Here is a 20,965-nt window from a genome sequence, read left to right as displayed (position 1 = left end):
CTTCTGCATGCCAGAAGTCGGAAAGCTCAGACCGGGTCCGGCCGTGAGCGGCGGTGAGCGTTTTATGCTCTCCGCCGCGAAACCGAATTTTTTTAATCCGGACACAGAGTACTGCATGTCCGACTCTGGGTCCGGATTATAAAACCCGGTTTCGCGGCGGAGAGCCTAAAACGCTCACCAGCGCTCATGGCCGGACATCTCTCTCACCCATTCAAATGAATGGGTGAGAAAGACTCCTGCAGGTTTCCGTCTCCTGCCTTTGTTTTAGGCAGGAAACGGAAACCTGAACTACGGAGTTCACAACGCAGATGTGAACGAGCCCTTACTAAAGTCTCATGGATTCCTCGCTGCTTCTAGTCAAACTGTATTTACTAGTGCCTCTTAAAACACAGAAAATGACCACTCAGCAGCAGCACCACCACCCCCACCAAAAAAATGATTAAGGAACAAGATTACCTGGCAGAGTTCCTTTTGAAATATTAGGCCCTTTTACACCATATTTGGGAGATCAGCTTTGCAGTTTTATCATAGGAATGATCAGATCATCTCTCTCTGCGGCCTAAAGATACTACTTAGAGCTACTGTATAACCGCATATCCATTAACACCTCCCCCCATCCTATTTTTGGCAGTTTTCACAGCCAGACAAACCATCGCAAGTCAACAGGCCTTGTCTTAACAGGTGTCATGGTGGATTTGCAAGCAGTTAAAAATGTATAATTGTCCTATCAGTTGCTATACACATATACAGTGTAGCGGCCCTAACACACATTAATATGACATACGAAAATCAAAGGTGTCCCAGTTTTACCTGAGGTTCCACAGGGCCATCCACAAATGGTCCAGATGACTCTTCACACACAGCTAAGCTTCTCACCAATTTTAACTTGGAGTTTGACTGAAAAGGAAAATACATATGATATATGATCTGATAGCCACAAAATCTGGTAACTATAAAAACTGACACTCGGTGGTGAGGAGGTCTAGTCACATTTTTTTTCTTTTTTTTTTCTTTGGAGCTATGTAGTATTAAGACACCACAGTTCATTACAAAATGATGTATGGGTTGTCGCAACACAAAACCCTTTCTAGGGAGTTTATAGTCCGCCATTTCTGTTCATGTAATACATGACATCTACTAAAATGATGGAGTGACTATGTAATGTATGAAGGGAAAGGGTCACACAAAGCTAGAATAATTTTTTGTTCTAGTGTCTCTGCACTGTGGCCATTTGGGGTGGCTTATAGCTAAATGTAGAGGAGCGCTCTAGCGATCAACCTATGTAAAGCTGGGACGCTACATAGCTGAAATGTCAGCTGTCCTGCTACATGGCAATGTGACAACCGTACCACCCCATAGACTAACACATTCAGTGCTCGGTTTACATTTGGGTGAAATAAAAAGAGGACATGGTGCGCCATGTGGAATTGCATCCCATTTATTCCAGTGTTTATAGGCACAGAACTGTACACACAATAAAAAAAACTATGTAAAATTAGACAACATTAAGAAGTATACAACAGAAGATGTCAAAATGAAATGAGGATAAGAAGCAGACAAGTAGCTGGTGATGGTTTCCAAGATGTGGGTGGTAAGGGTTAAACTTAAGTGTACCTTGGCTCTCTTCCTGGCATGCCCGTGGCTCGGATTCCGCCTCTACAACATTGGAAGAAGTCCGTGAAGGGAGAGAGAAAAACAATGAAACAATAAGTGTAACAGAAACCTACAGCAGATTACACATAGTGCTTGCGTACACCTGCATACATGGTCTAGTCATGACCAAGCAACCAGCAACATGGCGATATATGGATTTACGGTACTAAAATTTTCCACAATAATACATTAAAGAGAAATAAAAGGTGAAATAATATATCCTTAGCTGCCACCTGAAATATCTTTTCTCAGATTACTGTTACTTGTCATTTCTGCACCATCTCCTACTGTAACTGAAGACATGAAGCCATTTCAGAACGGACACTTGGTCATTGTGCAAGCATAAGCAGGGCACGACCAACTTTCATTTCCCTCTTTTCATGCCTAAAATATTCAATTTACATACAATTGGAAACTGCTGCAGTTCAAAAGGATAAGTAAAAGGGATTGGCCAATCCTTGCTTCAGTTTTAGCACTGAAATGATGGCGGGTGCCCACAAGCAGGCTGACAACAAGGGGTAGTTTGGGACATTTATATTAATGGCTTATCTTTTGGATAGATCATTACGATCAGAACAATGAGGGGCCAATACCTTTGAAGGGGCTAGAACATAAAGGTTATCAATATCAAGTTAATTCAGTCATGTGATCCTTCTACAGCTCTGTCCATGAAAATTAAAGTGAATAAGCTGCTATACCAGGCACAGGTCCTCAAGCACAGTGCCTGGCCTACAGGGAAGAGCGGCCCTTCTCAAAAGGAACCTGTCAGGGGGCGATTTGTATCAGTAAACCACATAGGTCACCAGGTCCTTTTGGAACAGGGGTTTAGTGAACCAAATAACCCTGCAGTAAGTGTGTCCATGCGCCCATTTAATTAAAAAAAAAAAAAAAAAAAGTCTTAATACTTAACTAGAGAGGAGCCCACCTTACCTTGGCTTCATGGTGAATGTGCCCGCTGTCTGCTGCAATGGTTCAGTGACGCTGAAGTTTACTTGCCCTGACTTCACTGAACCATTCTGCAGGCGCTGGCACAGACAGCTTTACATTAGGGCTATGTGGGACACTAAACTCCCAGTCCATAACACAAGTCACGCTGATGGGTTCCCTTTAATCAGCTGATCAATGGGAACACTGGGTTTGAAAACGCAACTGATCTGATACTGATGACCTATCAATGTGTAACTTTGGAATAACTTATAATTCGGATAATTATCATTTATTCTGTGGAAATAGCTGAAAACTGTGAAATGAACCAAATCATACACAAAAAAGCTTGACGTATAACGCAGCCAACTGATCAAATGAAGAGTTATCATCATAAATAACTAAAGTGCTCAATGGGGGCTATGGCACTATTTGGTACACAATCAACCAAATTCAACAGATGATGCCACACACTTATTTTTGACCGACTGGCAACTGAACTTATACACAATGGCAGATTTTAGCTGTCGAACAGTTCTTTAAATGATCACTGGCCAAAAGGGCACAATTCCTGACCACCAGGGAGGGGTGTGGAGAAGCGGGTAACTCTGGGTTCACACCAGCGCCTGAACTCCATTATTAGGTTTCCACCCTCTGCATGCAGAAGACGGAAACCTGTGATGCCGAGTCCACCCGTGAGTGCCGGTGAGCGTTTCATGCTCTCCGCAGCGAAACAGTTTTTTTTCAAACCAGTCACAGAGTACTGCATGTCCGACTCTGTGTCCGGTTTTAAAAAAAAAAAAAAAAAAAAAAAAAAAAAAAAAAAATGGTTTCGCTGCGGAGAGCACAAAACACTCACCGGTGCTCACGGCCGGACACTTTTCAAACCCATTCAAATGAATGGGTTTGAAAGATGCCGGCAGGTTTCCATCTCCTGCCCTGTTTTGTGCAGGAAACAGAAACCTGCAGAACGGAGTGCCGGGCGCAGATGTGAACGAGCCCATACACTGTTATGAAAGTTGTTTAAAGTGTAAGACTCCCATCCATTGAGAAAAGTCAGTGTGTGCATGGTTTTACTCAGACTGAACAGACTGGCCGTGTATATAGAAGTCACTGCATCATAGTCCGTTATTATACAGAGAGCTCCAGAACAGCCAATCACTACAGTAGTGAGCTGACACCACTATCCATGCAGTATGTAGAGCTGTAGCATTTGCCAAAGGGGGATGGACACTTCAAACAGAAGACGACGTTCCGGATTTTAGCAATATTAAAAAATGAAGATCTCACTAGTTCAAAACAGTTGGGAATGTGAATTTATTATTATTTTTTTTTAATAGTTGCCATAAACTACTGAATAAATTGCTCAAATTTCTGACTGTGATCTGACTAGCAATAGCTCAGGTTATTTGATAGTTCATACTGTCTTGGCAGCATCTGAAAGCTGGAAATTCCATTTTTCTAGGTTGCCTTAAACCATAGATACAGCCATTTGAAGTGACCAGCCTCTTTTTGGCAAGTGCTACAGCTCTACATACTGGTAATACAAATGTACGGCTTTTCCCTGGTAACTGTTCAGGTGAGAGAGTTGCTAAGAATTTTAGAGTCAGTTTTTTATTAAAAAGTAAGTTAGGTTTAAAAAGCATATTCTAAAATTGTTCACCAAACAAGTGGAAGTTGCACTTAAAAGGGGCTCTATCATTGGGAAAAGTCATTTTTAGATAAGCACATCCTTGTATAGCCTTTAGAAAAGCTATTCCACACCTACCTTTTGTATGTAAATCGCCTCAGTAGATTTTAAATAAGCTCGGTTTTATTCATATGCTAATGAGCCTCGACCGTGCACTGGAAGTGTCTGTGATCACCGTCTGCTCTGTGTGCACGTACAGCAGAGATGAGTCATCAGCACGGCATCCTCTGCTATACATACACATAGAGCAGACACTGCACACAGACATTTCCGGTGCACGGTCTAAGACCATTAGCATATGAATAAAAACAGACATATTGAAAATCTACTGAGGCAATTCACATACAAAAGGTAGGTATGAAATAGCCTTTCTAAAGGCTATGCAAGGATGTGCTTATCTAAAAATGATTTTTCCCAATCATAGAGCCCCTTTAAAATCTGCTCTGCTGTTTCTCACATTCTCCACTAAAGGAGTTAAAGAAACAGCACAGCAGTGATACTCAACCAGCTCCTTAAAGGTGTTGTCCCTTTTTAGACTAATATTGAGAGACAAATGTTATAGTTTGTATAATAAAAAGTTATACAATTTTCCAATATACTTTCTGTATCAATTCCTCTTGGTTTTCGAGATCTCTGCTTGCTGCCATTCATTCTGCTTACTCAGTGGATAAAACTCTGACCAAGGTCATGTGATTTACGGTCCATGGTCATGTGATATACAGTCCATGGTCATGTGATGGACACAGGTGTCGCTCGTTATAGTCACAGCACAGTAATCAGACATCTGCCTGGTAACGAGCTGTGCACCTGTGTGCTCATCACATGACCATAGACTGTACATCACATGACCATGGTCAGAGTTTTATCTACTAGAAGTAACAGAATGAATGACAGCAAGCAGAGATCTAGAAAACTGTGAGGAATTGATACAGAAAGTATATTGGAAAATTGTATATCTTTTTATTATACAAACCTGTACCCAGCCATGACAATGACACTTGACTCAACATTGATCTGAAAGTGGCCAACCCCTTTTAGTCCAGCCCTGGCGGTCAGGTCTTATGGCCAGTTATTGCCTTCTCAACAGTGATTTACTGAGAAGAAAATATTCTTCAAGGCCGACATAAAAGACAACAGGATAAAGGAATCCAGTGTTTAAAATGCACGTCCATAAATTTCAAAATGAGGAGAAAATCAGACAACTAACAGCAGGATATGTCCAAAAATAGCAAAAAAATCTATTGCAGGTGTCAATGGAAATTGTGCTGAATTAATGTCAAAATCTGCATACTGACATTGATGTACTATGGATTTAATGCAGATTCAACCCCAGGCACAGCAAACAAAACAGTGAAGATAAACCCACATAAAGAACGGACATTCTGAAAAATGAAAAGCCGAACCACAATAATAAAAAACAATTGTGCCAATTACCAATTATATAAAAGGGAGACACCATTACTAATATTAAAAAAAAATAAAAAAAAATGGAGACATGAACTCTATAACAGCATTGAACTTCTAATAACCTGGGGTTCTTGACGTGAGTTTGGTTCATCAGATTCTTGTTCCTCTTTACTGGGTGACCTAGATACGGCCTTACTTCTGTTTACAGACTCTTCAACCAAACGCTTTTCTGACTCCTTCATGATCTCCAGAGCTTCCTGGGTTGTGTGGCCATGGGACATCTTCAACATAGTACAGCACAAACGGTATTAACCTACATAAAAGACAAAAAATACCCATAAGAACTGAACACCTTTTGCAATATAAGAGCCAGGACATAGTTCAGGAGAAGTTCACGTAGATTTTGGATATCACTCCCTTTGAAATCAACATACGGTCAGCTTCAGGGCTGTGGGGTTGGTAGGCCAAGGCACCGACTCAGACTCCACTATTTTCCCACAGCCGTGGTCACACACACACAGTAAATCGCCTAGTGATTGAATTCACGTAATAAACTATACAACCAATAATACAATAAACATTACTGTTCAATATAAAAGAAAGCATTTGTTTTAGTTTGAAGCTGGAGTCATTGTCTGTACCTCACCCCCATCCTACTCCAATTCTACCCAAACCGGCCCCAATGCCACAGCCCTGGCCGCGACTGTCTACTTGTAGGCCTCACACTTTTATTCAGCCCTCACCACCTGTTACTTACTTACATTTTGTCGCCATTTGTCATTTTTACAGCTAAGCATGTGGTACAATGAAGCCAGTAGGTCAATGTTAAAGCAATCTCTCTAACACACAAAACTTTTACATAATTTATGGATAGCTTAATGATATCTGGTGCACAGCATTTCATTCACTGTGCTGCTGATGCACCTCTTTAAAAGGTCCCCTCATTTCCTCAACATGGCTACGGCTCTTCTCTGACACACTGTACATCAGTAGTCATAGACACACCTCCGCTCCCGGATTGGCCAGTTTTCTCACAGTATTGCAGAATATTAGGTCACCAATGACCCAGGAGAAGCAGGTACAGAGTATCTCCAAGTATGGATGGTTTTTGGGTTGGTAAATCAAACATCACCACAGCCACAATAGAAAAAAAATCATGGGAACGTGAACAATGACAGCTGAAGCGATTGACAAGTGACATTACACTAGGCCCAAAATGCTTAAGTAACAGGAGAAGCCCACGAGCATGGATAAAGCATCCTTTCTGATCATCGCCATAGAATAGAATATGGAACATCAGAATAATATCAAGTTCTGCCTTTACCAGCACATGCAAACATGGAAGACAAAGGATCACCATGTCACAATAGGCTGACATACCCCAATGGCCATCAATCTGCTCATTTTCCCGTGCACGCTCCTGTTCTGTTCTAGTTTCTTTCATTAAGGTTTCTGTAAAAGGCAGGCCGTTTTATCTGTATGAATGAATCAGCCTGCGTCCCCCAGGACAGCGTGGGAGGCTGTGAGGAGGAGGAAGACATGATCGTCTCTGACAAGAGCGCGCAAGAGCAAACCGACACAAGGAAACGAGCAGAGAAAAGAGGACAAGACGCAGGTATATGGACAGTGATCCAGCACATGGGATCCACATTAATGGGAAGTGTGCACTGTACAGGTAACGCTACAGCACCTCTCTGACTGACACAAACCACACGCCAAACTTGGTCCAATTTGTCCTAGATAATTCTGCCTCAGCTCAGCACTACAAAGTCAAGATAAAACGCCTCTCGCCAGTATGGGTTATCTGCTCCTATACGGCTACGGATTCATTTCCATCCATTCACACACAGCAGAAAATACAGCCTGGATTTCAGGCGCAGTCATGCAATACAAAGACATGAATAGGAAAAGCAGGTCTAAAAATGAACGCCGCGATAGAATTGGTTGCTATGGTCGAAGCCTCAAAATCCTGTCTGCATGAGGCACATGGCAGAGCTGTGTGTATGGCAGTCTTAAAGGGATTCCGCCACCAGCACAAATCACATGCTTTGCTTTCAAGTTAACCCCTGGTATGCTGCTACCTCTTTGGATTTATGTAATAAGTCACATAGATGTGACTCTGCCAAAAACTCAAATCTCCCAGAAGATGAGGATTTTGAAGTATTGTCCGTGGCTAGAGATTGATGGCCCATTCTTAATAATCAATTGTGGGAATCTGACACCAGTCACCCCTACCTATCAGCTGCTGGGTCTGCACAGTGTACAGAGCTGGATGCAGATAGCCCGTATACAGAGTAGCGAGGGTGCTAGGCTATTGTAGTTCAGCTCCCATTCTCTTGGATCCTGGCGTGATCTTGATCCGATATTGGCAACCTCTAATTTCTAGTGTTGGACAAGCCCTTATTTTCTCTGATCTTAAAAGGGGCTGTTAAGGACCAGTAAAAAATGGAAGAAATCTGTGCAATAGTACCGAGTTGCAATACCAGTCACTGACTACAGAAACCTGTGGTGCTCTTTCTTGCAGACAGAAACCATGTTTTACTCTGTGCAACCCCTTTAAGGATCACCCAAAACAAAAATTGCAAAAAAGGGGGGCAAATACCAGCATAGAGGAATTAATCCTTCATGTGGTGAATACAGATCATTGAGTACAGGATGGAAAAAGGAGAAAAGTTCATTTCTGCTTTATTTGTAGGAAAGTTCCATTCACAAATGTGTGTCTGTAGGCTGGCAGAATGTAGGCATGAAGCAAAGAGGTAGCAGGCAGCCCTGTGAGAGGACATTCATACTGAACGTGGAATATTTTACAGATTCAGTACATCGATGAAATGTGATGGCAATGCTCAGGGAATCTGACCGTTCTTTACAGGTTTGCATCTTAAAAAGAGCAGACAAATCCAGCCAAGAAACGCAACCCTGCAAGGTTATAGGGATGATACCACAAACACTTTTAGTCTCATTGGAAGACGCCGAGATCCAATCACATCTCCAGCTCCGTGGCAACCAGTTCTGTCACCATGTGCAGCCGGCGAGGATGTGCGACTTGTAGGAAAGGCACCGAGAAAACCTCATAGAGAGTGTCATAGTCCATGCAGAGAAGGAAGCAGAGGCCACTACTTGTAAGGTGCTGTCAGGCTGCATCTTGCAGTGTCCCTTGCAGACTGCACCAGGAAACTCACTAGGGTAGAAGTGGGTGCTAAGGCCCCCACATTCACCTCTAGGAGGTCAGGAGCATGTGCTATAGGCCTCCACTAGGCTGGAAGACATTGCTATACATTGTCTTCTGCTGAATACCATTACACAGTATGCTGCACTATTACATACAGGAGCCAAATACCAGTGAGCACTCTCTGCTAAGGGGTCTATTCCCTGACCACAAATTCTTGTATCCCCCCCTTTGAAAAGATGTTCCAGAATTATTATTCCTAGAGCTCTCTGTTGTGTTATTCCTCCTAGAAATTTATGAACAAACTGACAATCGGATGACAGTAACGTTAAAAGAACCTGTCAGCAAATTTTGGGCTCTGAAACCAAACACAGCGAATGTCATGGTTTCTCCAATAAAACTTCACCGATGACAGCATATTTATTAAATAACCCTTTATACAACTTATCTGCAGAAAGTCCTGAGGAGGAGGCCTAGTGCTAAACATCAAGGTAACCTGCCCCTCCGCTGCACGGGGCCCAGCCAAGCTCCCAGCGATCAGCTAAATGGCTCTGGCTGATGCAGTGTTTCAGCAGCGCAGTCTACTCGGAGGCATGTGCACCCAATCCAGAAGTCCTTCCCTAGCTATAGGGCATCACAGAATGTGCCAGAGTGACGTACTGCACTTTGTGTCAGTGCCCAAAGTCTGGTGACAGGATTCTCTTAGGTGCAGCCTTTAGCTGAGAAGCCTCAAGTACCTTTCAAGTCATTGGTTGGGGTACAGAGATGTAATACATGGATGAGTCGGATATAACAGAAGACTGTGACACAGTATAAGCAAGCAGGACAAGAATGCTGCACTTAAATGGTCACTAACTTTTCAGACAACTTAGTCTCAATACTTAGAGCATGTGATCCTGTACCAAAATGTAATGTACTCCAATTAAAAATATGGCTGCTTTCTGTCTGAAAAACCGCCTAATCACCTATACTGATGTCAGCCTTACAAATGGGTGTGTGCATGTACAGGTCCATGAGAAAATGGCATGCATAGTAAATGGATCACATTAGTGTGCCATCCATACCCTACATGGACCACAAAATAGACAGGAATGGGACTGATCATGAGCTGTGCCCCAGTCAAACCCGTGATAATACAGAGGCAGGTATATGGGGCCATAAGAAAAAATAATAATTTAGTGTGCTAGACCCTGACAAAGTACTTGGAGCCTTACACTGTGGACATGTCCCTATGTCTGGAGAGCACAGTGAGTAGTAGTACTATAGGAATGGGAGAGTCATAAGGAGAGAAAAGAGCCGATGACTGCCACTGGGAACATGCCCACAATCCCAGGCTATTTTCCCAGATCTAAGCAAAACAACAGGAATGCTTTACATACAAAACATGTACAGTAATGATCAGAGGGTCGAAGAAACAATATTAACTGTCATATATCCCATCATAGGCCAACATGTAGTCATCCGGATAGTGAAAAGAATGAAGTAACAATACTTCAAACAATATGAAGATTGAAAGCAAACACTTTGCATCTTTATAGGGGTTCTATCAGCAAAATTATGCTGATAGAGCCCCACGTATGCGTGAATAGCCTTTAAAAAGGCTATTCAGGCACCGCTAATCTAATCTTAAACCCCCCCGCCCGTTTTAAAATAAAACTATAAAAACAAAATGATACCTGAACGTGTACGATCCGACGTCATCTTCGGTCCCTCCTTCCTCTTCTTTCTTCTTCCAGCGACATCCTCCTGTCCTGGCTCTTTTCCGCCTTCATCATCTTTTCTTCCAGATATGAAGACGTTCGTGAACGTTCTACGCATGCTCGTGTAGTTCTAAGGATACTTAGAACTACAACAAAAATGGCAGCGGCGCGTGCACAGTAGGCGCTCCGGGGGGAGTGCTATTGCGCACGCACGGGATTTGAACACAACCAGCCAGAAAAACAGAAGATGAAGGCGGAGAAGAACCAGAAGAGGAGGACATCGCTGGAAGAAAGAAGAGGAAGGAGGGACCGAAGATTACGTCGGATCGTGCACGATTGCCCAGCGTGCACGTTCCGGTATCATTTACATATATGTTTTTATAGTTTTATTTTAGAACGGGCGGGGGGTTTAAAAATTAGATTAGCGGTGCCTGAATAGCCTTTTTAAAGGCTATTCACGCATACGTGGAGCTCATACAGCATAATTTTGCTGTTCGAGCCCCTTTAAATAGCAAAGCAGCTATGAGAAAAAAATAGGATTACAGCAACACCAAGCGAAAAGTTGGAGCACGGCTGATGTAGTCCTGAAGTGCAAAGACCCCATCAAACTACTCCTTGTCTTTCAGCTTTCTCATTACTTGAGTGTGTGAAAGTGGAGATGTTTATAAGGGAGATGTGAAATCCAGAAAGCTAAAATCGTACCTGCACTGTACCTCTGTCACAAAACTAGTGTCTCCATGTCAACTAGTGCCATGAAGGCTGAAGACCTTCAAGACGCTATACTCTTAGTATACAAGGAGTTTACTTTATGCCTTGTTTGACGCCACATTCATCACCACACAAAGTGAATGGGTAACACAAAGGCAATTTCTGGCTATGAAGGCAAAAAAAAACTAACATGCATGACCATACATTAAAATATATTACCATTAAAAAGAATATATTTTTTTGGAGGGGTACACCCTACATTTCACAAGGAGAATAGTAAGGCCTAGACATACATATTGAGAAGGAATTGTTATATTATTGGGGATACAAGAATTTGCTAGAGGAGCGGTGACAACAGCTCCTCTTTAATCAGGTCTCTATTCTTGACGGGGTTACAAGTAAATGCAGCCATGAGAATGTCTGATCCTTCTATAAAGGTATGTCTGGCAGCGTCTGCGCTATCCTGCTGGACTTCATTCCCCTCCTAACTCAGACTCTGTTATATGCCACCCAATTCTATAGCCAGCCCCTAAAGAGGATGTTATACCATGGCATGCACGTCCAAAGCGCTACAGAGTACTCTATTCACTGTCACAAGCCATAGGACTACTACCATAGTGTTCTCTATGAGTACTGGGGACCAGCAAGTTAACTGAAAAGTATGTTCGACTGTATAAAAGCTGGTCATACAATAGTAGGCGCACGTTCACACCACATTGCCATCATTTGCTAAGGCCTACGTTCACACTGCCTTCCGTCCATTGTTCCAGTCTGCCATAGAGCATATCCAGATGACCGTGCCATGCACAGGTGTGATATAGTCCAATTTTCACAGCTCAGTAAACACCAGAGGATACCAGTTTTCATGGATCTCTCATAGACTTGAGTCTATTGAGGAATCTGTAACATCAGCCCAGGATTTTGGCGCTGAATTCACATCATAATCCGCCCCCTCACAATAGAGGTTTATGTAGACCGCTAGCTTACTATTTTTCGCTAGAGGAATGTTTCCGCTCACGGAATAAAGAAGTGAGCTGCCCTTTCTTCAGGTGGATTCATTTGAGCCTACGCCGGAGCGGGAAGCCGCAACAGTCGCAGCAGACGTATTTTGGTCCTATTCGGACACGGCTTCCAGTGTCAAAATCAGGACTAAAATACGTCTCCCTTGCCCCGTGTGAACTAGGCCTAAGTTTTTTTTCTTGATTCAGTCACATTATACGTTAGAACAACAGTCATATGAGCTGATCCATTAGTACCCATGGGGTTGTGTTTTAACCATTAATACAACGGCTACAACACATCCATGGGATTGAGCATATAGGTTCAGAACAATGGGCTGAAAAGCTGATGGAATGAATGATGCAAACAGAGCCCCATCCATGCGTATCTGACATCATTTACTGTAATGTTAAAACAAAGGCGGAAGCTTTCTTCCATCTTGTCCTGCTAAGCAGAGGATATTTGTTACCTGATGCCCAGTGTCAGGTACTGACCAGAACCAAATATCTGTGAGACATAATAAATTCATTTTCTAGTCATTGTCAGATGCCCATGATAGGCAACACTTAAAGTTGTCAGGTCAAACAATGGATGTGTGCCCCCTCAATAAAGGACCAGATCTATGAACCACACCTCAGACCCTACAAAAGATTGCCATCAGAAAAGAAGCAGCCCCTCAGATACAGGACCCCAGTATCGGAAAGACTGAGAACACAATTGGACAATAGAGATCTGGAAAAAGGCTATCTCCGGAATATAAGGTTAGGAAAGGTTGTCAATGACTGTGTGAACTGGTAATCTGGACTCTCACTGTCTCTCCTAGGAGTCCAGCTCTAAATCATAAAAACCTATATACCTATATATCACAGAGCTCAGCTTCTTCTCCCCCATCATATCCTACTCTCAGAAGACAAATTCACCTGACAGGTTCACTTTAAGTTGACAGAAGAAAAAAAAAAAACCTGCACTTGAAGTGTAAAGTGTTAGGAAATCACACCAGAAATCATGTAATAAAAACAGACTAAAAAAAGAAATCTGCAATTACAGCTATGAAGTGCAAATAGTCACCTCCCCAGACTTACTGATCTCATCTGCCGGAGACTCATTAGTTCATGTTCCTGAAACTGTACCTTTATTAATTTTTAGTTTTTTTTTTCCCCCTTTTAAACATTAAAGCTGGAAAAATCTCAGCAACCAGAGGCCAGGCAAGTCTAGAAATTTCTTGGGAATTATTCAGGACCCAGTCATTAGCAACTCCTCAATTGTACTAAATATATATTAATATATATTTCATAATTATAAAGGTATATAACATTGTAAATAGCAGATATCTTTCCAGCTCTATAAATTTGGTAGCTAGACAAGCCTCAATATTTTACTGTCACTGCGTGAGTCACAGCAGAAAGCGCCGTCTTTAGACAGGACGCCCAGATTGTTTACAGCATGTCATATTTAAGGAAAGCAACAATGGCAAAAATAAAAGGATGAAAAATTGACTATAAAAGGGGTTGTCCCACGTCGCATACTCACCAGTCTTCGTTGTTGCAAAATCTTCTGTCTTCCAGCTTTGTTGCGTCATTGGTGGGCGGGGTCACATATGCAAAGCCAAGCGGCGAGATGCTGCTGGCCCTGCGTGCACGCTCATAAACCAGTCTAGCCTTCACAATGCGAATACAGACCCGACATCCGCCTCTCTATTACAGCGGGTGCTGGGTCTGTATTCGCATTGTGAAGGCTAGACTGGTCTATGAGCGCGCACGCTGGGCCAGCGGCATCTCACCGCTTGGCTTTGCATATGTGAATACAAACTCGTCATCCGCTGTAATAGAGAGGTGGATGCCGGGGAGTGTAGACGCCGGTACAGATGCACAGACGCCGGTACAGATGCACAGACGCCGGCACAGATGCACAGACGCCGGCACAGATGCACAGACGCCGGCACAGATGCACAGACGCCGGCACAGATGCCAGCAACATCGCTATGCTTCTGCCCTGCATGAAGCCAGCAGCGGCAGGAGCGATGCTGTTATTCCGCTGCTGGCTTCATGCAGGGCAGAAGCATAGCGATGTTGCTGGCATCTGTGCTGGCGTCTAACCGTCCCCAGCATCCACCTCTCTATTACAGCGGATGCCGGGTCTGTATTGGCGGCCCCTTCCCCCAAAGGGTAAACTACCCCCCCCCCTCTCCAGGCTCGCTCCCGTGCACTTAGCCTCTCCTCCCTCCCCCCTGAGAGCAGCAGATACATCACTTGACTTATGACCAGATAAGGGATGTTTCCCAAAAAAAATTAATAAAGTAAGATAGTGGACAAACAAAGCAGTTTTGCTGAAGCAGTGTATTTAGGAAAAGTCTTACATTCACATTAACAAACAGTATAGATAGGATCCTTGTGATGGGACAACCCCTTTAAAGTAAGTTTAGGTAAGAGAAAGCCTCCGCACTGCTAACTTAGATGCAGGCAGACATGTGAGCCAGGTTAAGGTTAGATATGGTGGCTGCTGTGCTAACTCTTTGGTTATATGTGGGCAGATACCGGTCCATGTTTCCTTATAGAAATGTATTATTATACAGTCTTTAATAAAAGAAATGTGTGTACATAATGTCAACAAGTCCAAGTCTTTGCTTTAGCAGGTACTGGGAAACGTTCTATGACGTCTATTTGACCTTAAAGCAAGGCTGAACAATACCTGTTTTGTAGAGACCATTTTATAGCTCTATAAAATGAGATACATCATTATTATAATTATATAGAGTTAGTGTATTTTATAGTTGTATCAACTGGATAGGCCAGAAACACAGACTTTCATTTTTCCATAGCCTCACTCCTACATAAAAGTCAGAAGCAGTAAAAATTCTCGGATTCACACCAGCGTTCGCACTCCGTTAAGGTACTCCATACCCCAAACCAGTTCAAAATTGAGGAGAGAAAAGTCCTGCAGACAGGAGTTTTCTCTCCGCATTTTTCGGGCGAAAACCCGATGGACTTCATTATAGTCTATGTGTGTCCCTGGGTAACTGCTTTTCAAGTGGACTGGCTAGTGTAAACCTAGAGTAAGGCTCTATTCACACAACTGTGTGCTAGTACGTGTTTGTAGCCAGTGCTATCACAGGCCCACGAATAGAGTGACCAGAGGCAAAACTCAGACAGGTCATATACTTGTCCGTTTCGTGGCCCAGTCTTACTAGATGAAGTGACTCGGTACGTGTACGTGAGGGCATGGGTGGCAAACTGAGGTAATTTCTGTGCCATATTATCTCAGAACACACACATGCATATAGTCTTATTCATTAACCGGTTAAGGACACAGCTCAAAAGTATGTTAAGGACCGGGCCTCTTTTCAAAACTGACAAGTGTCACTTTAAATGGCAATAACTTTGAGACGCTTTAAGTAAAACAAGTGATTTGGAGATTGTTTTTTTCGTAACACATTATACTTCATGTTAGTGGTAAACACTAATCATTATTTTTGTATTTATTAAAAAAAAAACTAGGAAATTTGATGGAAATTTGGAAAAGATTGCAATTTTCAAAATGTGAAATTCTCTGCTTTTCAGACAATCATACCACCCAAATACATGAATAAATATCTTCCATATCTCTGCTTTATATCGGCATCATCTTTTGATTGTCTTAATTTATTTTGGACGTTACAAGGCTTACAAGTGTAACAGCGATTTTCTAGATTTACAAGAAAATTCCCCAAACCAATTTTTTAGGGACCACTTCAGTTCTGAAAGGAATTATAAAGGCCTGTATAATAGAAACCCCCATAAATCACCCCATTTTCAAAACTACACCGCTCAAATTATTGAAAACAGCATTTGGGATGTTTGTTAACCCTTTAAGCATTTCATAAGAATAAAAATAATATGGAGGTGAAATTTAGACATTTCATTTTTTTTTTACTAATACATTCATTTAGACCTAAAATTAACACATTCACAAAGGAGAAAATGCATCTCACATTTTGTTATGCAATTTCTCCCGTGCACAGAAATCCCCCACATGTGGGTGTAAACCGATTTTTGGGCAGACGACAGCGCATGGAAGGGAAGGAGCGACACAGGGTGTTTGAACAGCAGATTTTGCTGGAATAATTTTCAGGCACCATGTCTCATTTGCAGAGCCCCTAGAGTACCAAAACAATGGAAACCCCCCCAAAGTGACCCCATTTTAGAATCTACACCCCTCACAGAATTCATCAAGGGGTATAGTAAACATTTTGACCCTACAGTTGTTTCACAGATTTTACTAATATTGGGATGTGTAAATGAAAAATTACTAAAATGTCACTTTATCCCCAAAGTTTTCATTTTTCAAAGGGGTTAAAGGAGTAAAAGCCCCCCACAGTTTGTTAAACAATTTCTCCTGAACACGGCAATACCCCATATGTGGCCATAATCTGCTGTATGGGAACATGGTGGGGCTTGGAATGGAAAGAGCGCTATTTGGCTTTTGGATGGCAGATTTTGCTGGAATAATTTTTAGGTGCCATGTCTGATTTGCAGAGCCCCTAGAGTACCAATACAGTGGAAACCCCCTAAAAGTGACCCCATTTGGGAAACTACACCCCCCACAGAACATATCAAAGGGTATAGTGAGCAGTTTGACCCTACAGCTGTTTCACAGACTTTATTAACATTGGGGCATGAAAATGAAAAACTACTTCTTTTCCAATAAACTGTCAATTTAGCCCCAAATTTTTCATTTTCACAAAAGGATAAAGGAGAAAAAGCTCCATAAAGTTCGTTACACAATCTCTCCTGAACACAGAAATGCCCCATATGTGGTAATAATCTGCTGTATGGGAACATGGTGGGGCTCAGAATGGAAAGAGCGCTATTTGGCTTTTGAAGAGCAGATTTTGCTGGAATATTTTTCAGGTGCCATGTCGCATTTGCAGAGCCCCTAAAGTATCAATACAGTGGAAACCCCCTAAAAGTGACCCCATTTTGGAAACTACACCCATCATAGAATTTATCTAGGGGTAGAGTGAGCATTTTGGCCTCACAGCTGTTTCACAGATTTTATTAACATTGGGACATAAAAATGAAAAATAATTTTTTTTCTCGCAATAAATCGTCCATTTAGCGCCATATTTTTAATTTTGCAAGTAGTTAAAGAATAAAAAGCCCCCCACAGTTTGTTACACAATTTCTCCTGAACATGGCAATACCCCATATGTGGCCATAATCTGCTGTATGGGTACATAGTGGGGCTCAGAATGGAAAGAGCGCTATTTGGATTTTGGAGGGCAGATGTTGCTGGAATAGTTTTCTGGTGCCATGTCGCATTTGCTGAGCCCCTAAAGTATCAATACAATGGAAACCCCTCAAAAGTGACCCCATTTTAGAAACTACACCCTTCAAAGAATGTATCAAGGGGTATTATCATTTTGAGCCTAAAATGCTTCCCAAAAATTAATGTACAAAATGAAAATTTAAATTTTAAAAAATATGCCATTTCGGTGCCCAATACGCTGCACCTACTTTGTGTTGTCAAAGACCTGCACTCCTAAAACTATTAGGGTGCATACACTAAGTATACACTGAGCTGATTTTGAACGTAAAGCACATTCAGAATCAGCACGTACAAAGCAGATCCCATTCATTTCAATGGGAGCCGGCATACGTGCGCTCCCCATTGAAATGAATGGGCTGCTTTTTTCCCAATTGGTTTCAAAGTGATATGCGTGTACTTGAGGTCTGAAGGTCCTGGCAGAATCACCAGGTAACGGGGGCTTCTGGGAAGCCTGGGGTCACTAGCCAGACCTCAGGCTGCCTTTTACTGATATCAGCACCCCCCTATCTCGCTGGGGGGAGGGGTGCCGTGATGTAATGAAATTGTCGGCAAATCCCTTTCGATCCGAAAGGGTTAAAACAGCCAGTCGGAGTCAGTTCTGACTGGACGTTATTGGGGGGGGGTTAGTGGTGGGGGGGTTAGGTGTTAGTAACATGCCAAGGAGGTATTTTTACAATAAGCCAGTCTTTATAGATCAGGATCGCTGGCCATAATTTTACAGAGGACCGGTTGAAGAGGACCTTTCACCTCCTAGGGTATACAGTCCTATGAAAAAGTTTGGGCACCCCTATTAATCTTAATCATTTTTAGTTCTAAATATTTTGGTATTTGCAACAGCCATTTCAGTTTGATATATCTAATAACTGATGGACACATTAATATTTCAGGATTGAAATGAGGTTTATTGTACTAACAGAAAATGTGCAATATGCATTAAACCAAAATTTGACCGGTGCAAAAGTATGGGCACCTCAACAGAAAAGTGACATTAATATTTAGTAGATCCTCCTTTTGCAAAGATAACATCCTCTAGTCGCTTCCTGTAGCTTTTAATCAGTTCCTGGATCCTGGATAAAGGTATTTTGGACAAACAATTCAAGTTCAGTTAAGTTTGATGGTCGCCGAGCATGGACAGCCCGCTTCAAATCATCCCACAGATGTTCAATGATATTCAGGTCTGGGGACTGGGATGGCCATTCCAGAACATTGTAATTGTTCCTCTGCATGAATGCCTGAGTTGATTTGGAGCAGTGTTTTGGATCATTGTCTTGCTGAAATATCCATCCCCGGCGTAACTTCAACTTCGTCACTGATTCTTGAACATTATTCTCAAGAATCTGCTGATACTGAGTGGAATCCATGCGACCCTCAACTTTAACAAGATTCCCGATGCCGGCATTGGCCACACAGCCCCAAAGCATGATGGAACCTCCACCAAATTTTACAGTGGGTAGCATGTGTTTTTCTTGGAATGCTGTTTCTTTTTTGGACGCCATGCATAACGCCTTTTTGTATAACCAAACAACTCAATCTGTTTCCAAAATGAAGTTGGCTTCTCCAAATGTGCTTTTGCATACCTCAGGCAACTCTATTTGTGGCGTACGTGCAGAAACGGCTTCTTTCTCATCACTCTCCCTGACAGCTTCTCCTTGTGCAAAGTGCGCTGTATTGTTACCGATGCACAGTGACACCATCTGCAGCAAGATGATGCTGCAGCTCTTTGGAGGTGGTCTGTGGATTGTCATTGACTGTTCTCACTATTCTTCTTCTCTGCCTTTCTGATATTTTTCTTGGCCTGCCACTTCTGGGCTTAACAAGAACTGTCCCTGTGGTCTTCCATTTCCTTACTATGTTCCTCACAGTGGAAACTGACAGGTTAAATCTCTGAGACAGCTTTTTGTATCCTTCCGCTGAACAACTATGTTGAACAATCTTTGTTTTCAGATCATTTGAGAGCGGGCTGCCCATGTTCGGCAACCATCAAACTTAACTGAACTTGAATTGTTTTGTAGAAAGAAATGGTCCAAAATACCTTCATCGAGGATCCAGGAATTGATTAAAAGCTACAGGAAGCGACTAGAGGCTGTTATCTTTGCAAAGGGAGGATCTACTAAAAATATTAATGTCACTTTTCTGTTGAGGTGCCCATATTTTTGCACCGGTCAAATTTTGGTTTAATGCATATTGCGCATTTTCTGTTAGTACAATAAACCTCATTTCAATCCTGAAATATTACTGTGTCCATCAGTTATTAGATATATCAAACTGAAATGGCTGTTGCAAACACCAAAATATTTAGAACTAAAAATGATTAAGATTAATAGGGGTGCCCAAACTTTTTCATAGGACTGTATGTGGTGTATTACACTGCTAGAAAGCTGACAGTACACTGTCTGCTTTCCCGTTCTGTGCCCCGGTGAAGAGCTATCAGTGCCGGTACCGTAGATCTTCACTGTCAGAAGGGCACTTCTTACATTCACAGTAAGCCCCTATTGCGCTGTACTGTGAGAGCGGTGAGGAACGCCCCCTCCCCTCCTGATAGTACTCGTTCATAGACGAGTATACACACACACAGATATATTAGAAAATATATATATATATATATATATATATATATATATATATATGCATGCCACCACCATTAGAACCATATAAATAGCTTACCTGAGAAGGGCGACTAAAGCCAATTCTCCATAGCATTTCTAATTGAAAGGAAGGCACTTATAACTCAGTATGACTAAATTCACAATGGCGTTGGATTCTTTATTATAGATTCTGCAAAATATCCCAGACAAAACTGCATGCTGTAACTTTTTATCCATCAAAAAGAGTCACTATAACTGGAAACCCGACTGACCCCCCCCCCCCCCAACTGCATCCAGCTTACAGTCTATTTCTGAATATCTGACAGATATGCGAGCCTTACGCTACAAAAATATATAAATAAAATCTAGATCACAAACCTGGAGCCCTAATAAGTAAAGACTGTAGCGGAAACAGGGACATGGATGTGCAGGTTTTATTGGGCAGAGCAGCTCTTTAAATATATTGTGGAATCTTCAAAAAGGCTTTGGCATCATTTAGATTTATTCAAGAGGAAAATTCAGCAGACAACAGAAGCCCCGACATTACTGCCAGATCGCGCTGTGTTCCTTGAGTGTGTCTTGTCGCACGCCTTACTTAACACCTTTCTCATGTTAAACTGGGAACACAAAGCAAAGTGTCACATCTAAACCAAGAACACGTGCCTAGATCTGCATGCATCTCCAACATAAGAACACCTTGCTTCAATAAGGAACAATTTACAAAGGGAGCGGATAGAAATGATAATTACACAAATATTCTTCTATAAAAAGGTAAAAATCTAACAATATGCAAACAAAATACAGAAAGTAGAAGAAGTGCCCTGACACA

At 42.1% G+C, this 20,965-nt stretch overlaps 1 protein-coding gene and 1 non-coding gene across 5 annotated transcripts in view; both read right to left on the bottom strand.

Annotated features, from left to right (window-relative positions):
- Window positions 1-20,965, bottom strand: part of R3HDM2 (R3H domain containing 2) — a 100,620-nt gene that overhangs the window by 38,850 nt on the left and 40,805 nt on the right. For all 4 annotated transcript variants that reach the window (XM_075265733.1, XM_075265736.1, XM_075265735.1 and 1 more), the window contains exons 3-5: window positions 5,797-5,987; window positions 1,615-1,656; window positions 811-897 (exon numbers count right to left, since the gene is read on the bottom strand). In XM_075265733.1, the coding sequence (XP_075121834.1) occupies window positions 811-897; window positions 1,615-1,656; window positions 5,797-5,964 (297 nt within the window). In that variant the 5' untranslated portion in view covers window positions 5,965-5,987. The remainder of the gene's footprint in view (window positions 1-810; window positions 898-1,614; window positions 1,657-5,796; window positions 5,988-20,965) is intronic.
- LOC142196391 (small nucleolar RNA SNORA13) lies at window positions 11,268-11,406 on the bottom strand. Its single transcript, XR_012715222.1, has one exon. It is a non-coding gene; the product is annotated as a small nucleolar RNA SNORA13 (small nucleolar RNA).

This window comes from Leptodactylus fuscus, chromosome 2 (assembly GCF_031893055.1).
Source record: "Leptodactylus fuscus isolate aLepFus1 chromosome 2, aLepFus1.hap2, whole genome shotgun sequence".
Lineage (NCBI taxonomy): Eukaryota > Metazoa > Chordata > Amphibia > Anura > Leptodactylidae > Leptodactylus > Leptodactylus fuscus.
This window is presented reverse-complemented; position numbering and strand designations above follow the sequence as displayed.